The 1465-nt window shown below is 46.1% G+C and overlaps 1 protein-coding gene across 1 annotated transcript; it reads right to left on the reverse strand.

The window, feature by feature from the left end:
- Positions 1-559: 559 nt before the first annotated feature.
- Positions 560-1234, reverse strand: LOC108473557 (uncharacterized). The gene is made up of 2 exons (XM_017775206.1): positions 1148-1234; positions 560-1087 (listed from the first exon to the last, which is right to left on the reverse strand). Exons 1-2 carry the CDS (start codon positions 1232-1234, stop codon positions 560-562), a joined length of 615 nt encoding a protein of 204 aa, XP_017630695.1.
- Between the last annotated feature and the right edge of the window lie 231 nt (positions 1235-1465).

The raw sequence follows: 1465 nt of genomic DNA on the forward strand, positions 1-1465 counted from the left end.
CTTTATCCAAGAATCTGGGATTTTATTCACTTAAAACCAAATTTTTTGCTAAAGCCTAGGTTTGAACCCAGGACTTTTCCAACTCCTTTCAAGACCCTTAACCACTTGAGCAAACATTTAATTGTGTCATTTCCTTCCACAATTAAATACTTATATACAACCTCCTTACGGACCCATACTCAAGGCCCAATACTTCTAGGCCATAATTTTGGGAGTTACAATTCTATCCCTTTTAAAGAAATTTCATCCTCGAAATTTCCAACTATCTGAACAAACGCTTAGCTGAATCTACACCACTACGCTCTCACTGTGCACTCTAGTTCTAAATTAAATGTAGTACACTATGGTTTAAGTACGTACCAGTATCACATCTGGAGCGTCTCCGACCTCTCAACGACGTGCTGCATAGACCAAAGCTGGTTGCTTCGCCTAAGCTTGACCAGCACCTCTACCTAGTGCTCCACGGAAATTCCATTTCCACCCCTATCCTGACCATGGCCTCCTGGCGACTGTTATCCACCTCTCGCTAGTTGAACAAAACCCTGCCCTGTAGCATGCATCAGCCAGACCTCTGTAGACAATCTCTCGCAAAGTGCTCCGTTGATCCGCACCTGAAACACGTCCCAGTCCTTTTCCAACAATCACCCCGATGGTAGCTCCCATAACCCGCACAAGGCTGTGATCCAATAACAGCAACAGGGGCTCTAACCCTAATTGGCCCTTCTATTCTGGCATTTCTCTTAGGCCTCCGATCAGAAGTGGAGGTCTCTAAAACCCTCTTATTTCTGCTCCTTTCTTTTTCCTGATTCTGACGCTTGACCCGCTTTACCTCCTCAGTAATCTTAGCTTTCTTTACTAACGTGACAAAGTCCCGCTCCCTCTCTGAAGCTATCAACACTCGGAGGCTGTCCCTGAGGCAATCCTCAAATTGAACATGGTGCTCGTATTCTGTTGCTACTATTCCTCGAGCATACTGACTAAGTCGCAAAAATTCTACCTCGTACTCAGCCACAGATCTATCAACTTGAACCAAATTCAGAAAATCCTTTCTACGAGCGTCCACATAGCTGGCACCCACATACTTTCCCTGAAACATGGACTTGAAGAACCTCCAGGTCAATCGATCAGACGAGGTACCCTATTTTACCGTAAGCCACCACTGGTAAGCTTCATCCCTCAGCAAGGACATAGCCCCCTTCAACTTTTGTTCAGACGTGCAGTCGAGGTCATCCATAATTCTTTCAGTGGCCTCCAACCAGTATTCTACCACATTAGGGGCCACCCCAGAAACTCCCCTAAAGATCTCTACTCCATTTGACTGAAGTTATTCTGTAACCGACTTACGACCCTCATTAACAGTACTAGACCCAGCAGTACCAGCAACCCGTTCCAAAATACGAAGCATCGCCTAGGACAGTGCGTCATCCCCAGCAGCTCGGTCGAATAACCCTATCTCAGCCACCAG

Source organism: Gossypium arboreum, chromosome 7, assembly GCF_025698485.1.
Source record: "Gossypium arboreum isolate Shixiya-1 chromosome 7, ASM2569848v2, whole genome shotgun sequence".
Lineage (NCBI taxonomy): Eukaryota > Viridiplantae > Streptophyta > Magnoliopsida > Malvales > Malvaceae > Gossypium > Gossypium arboreum.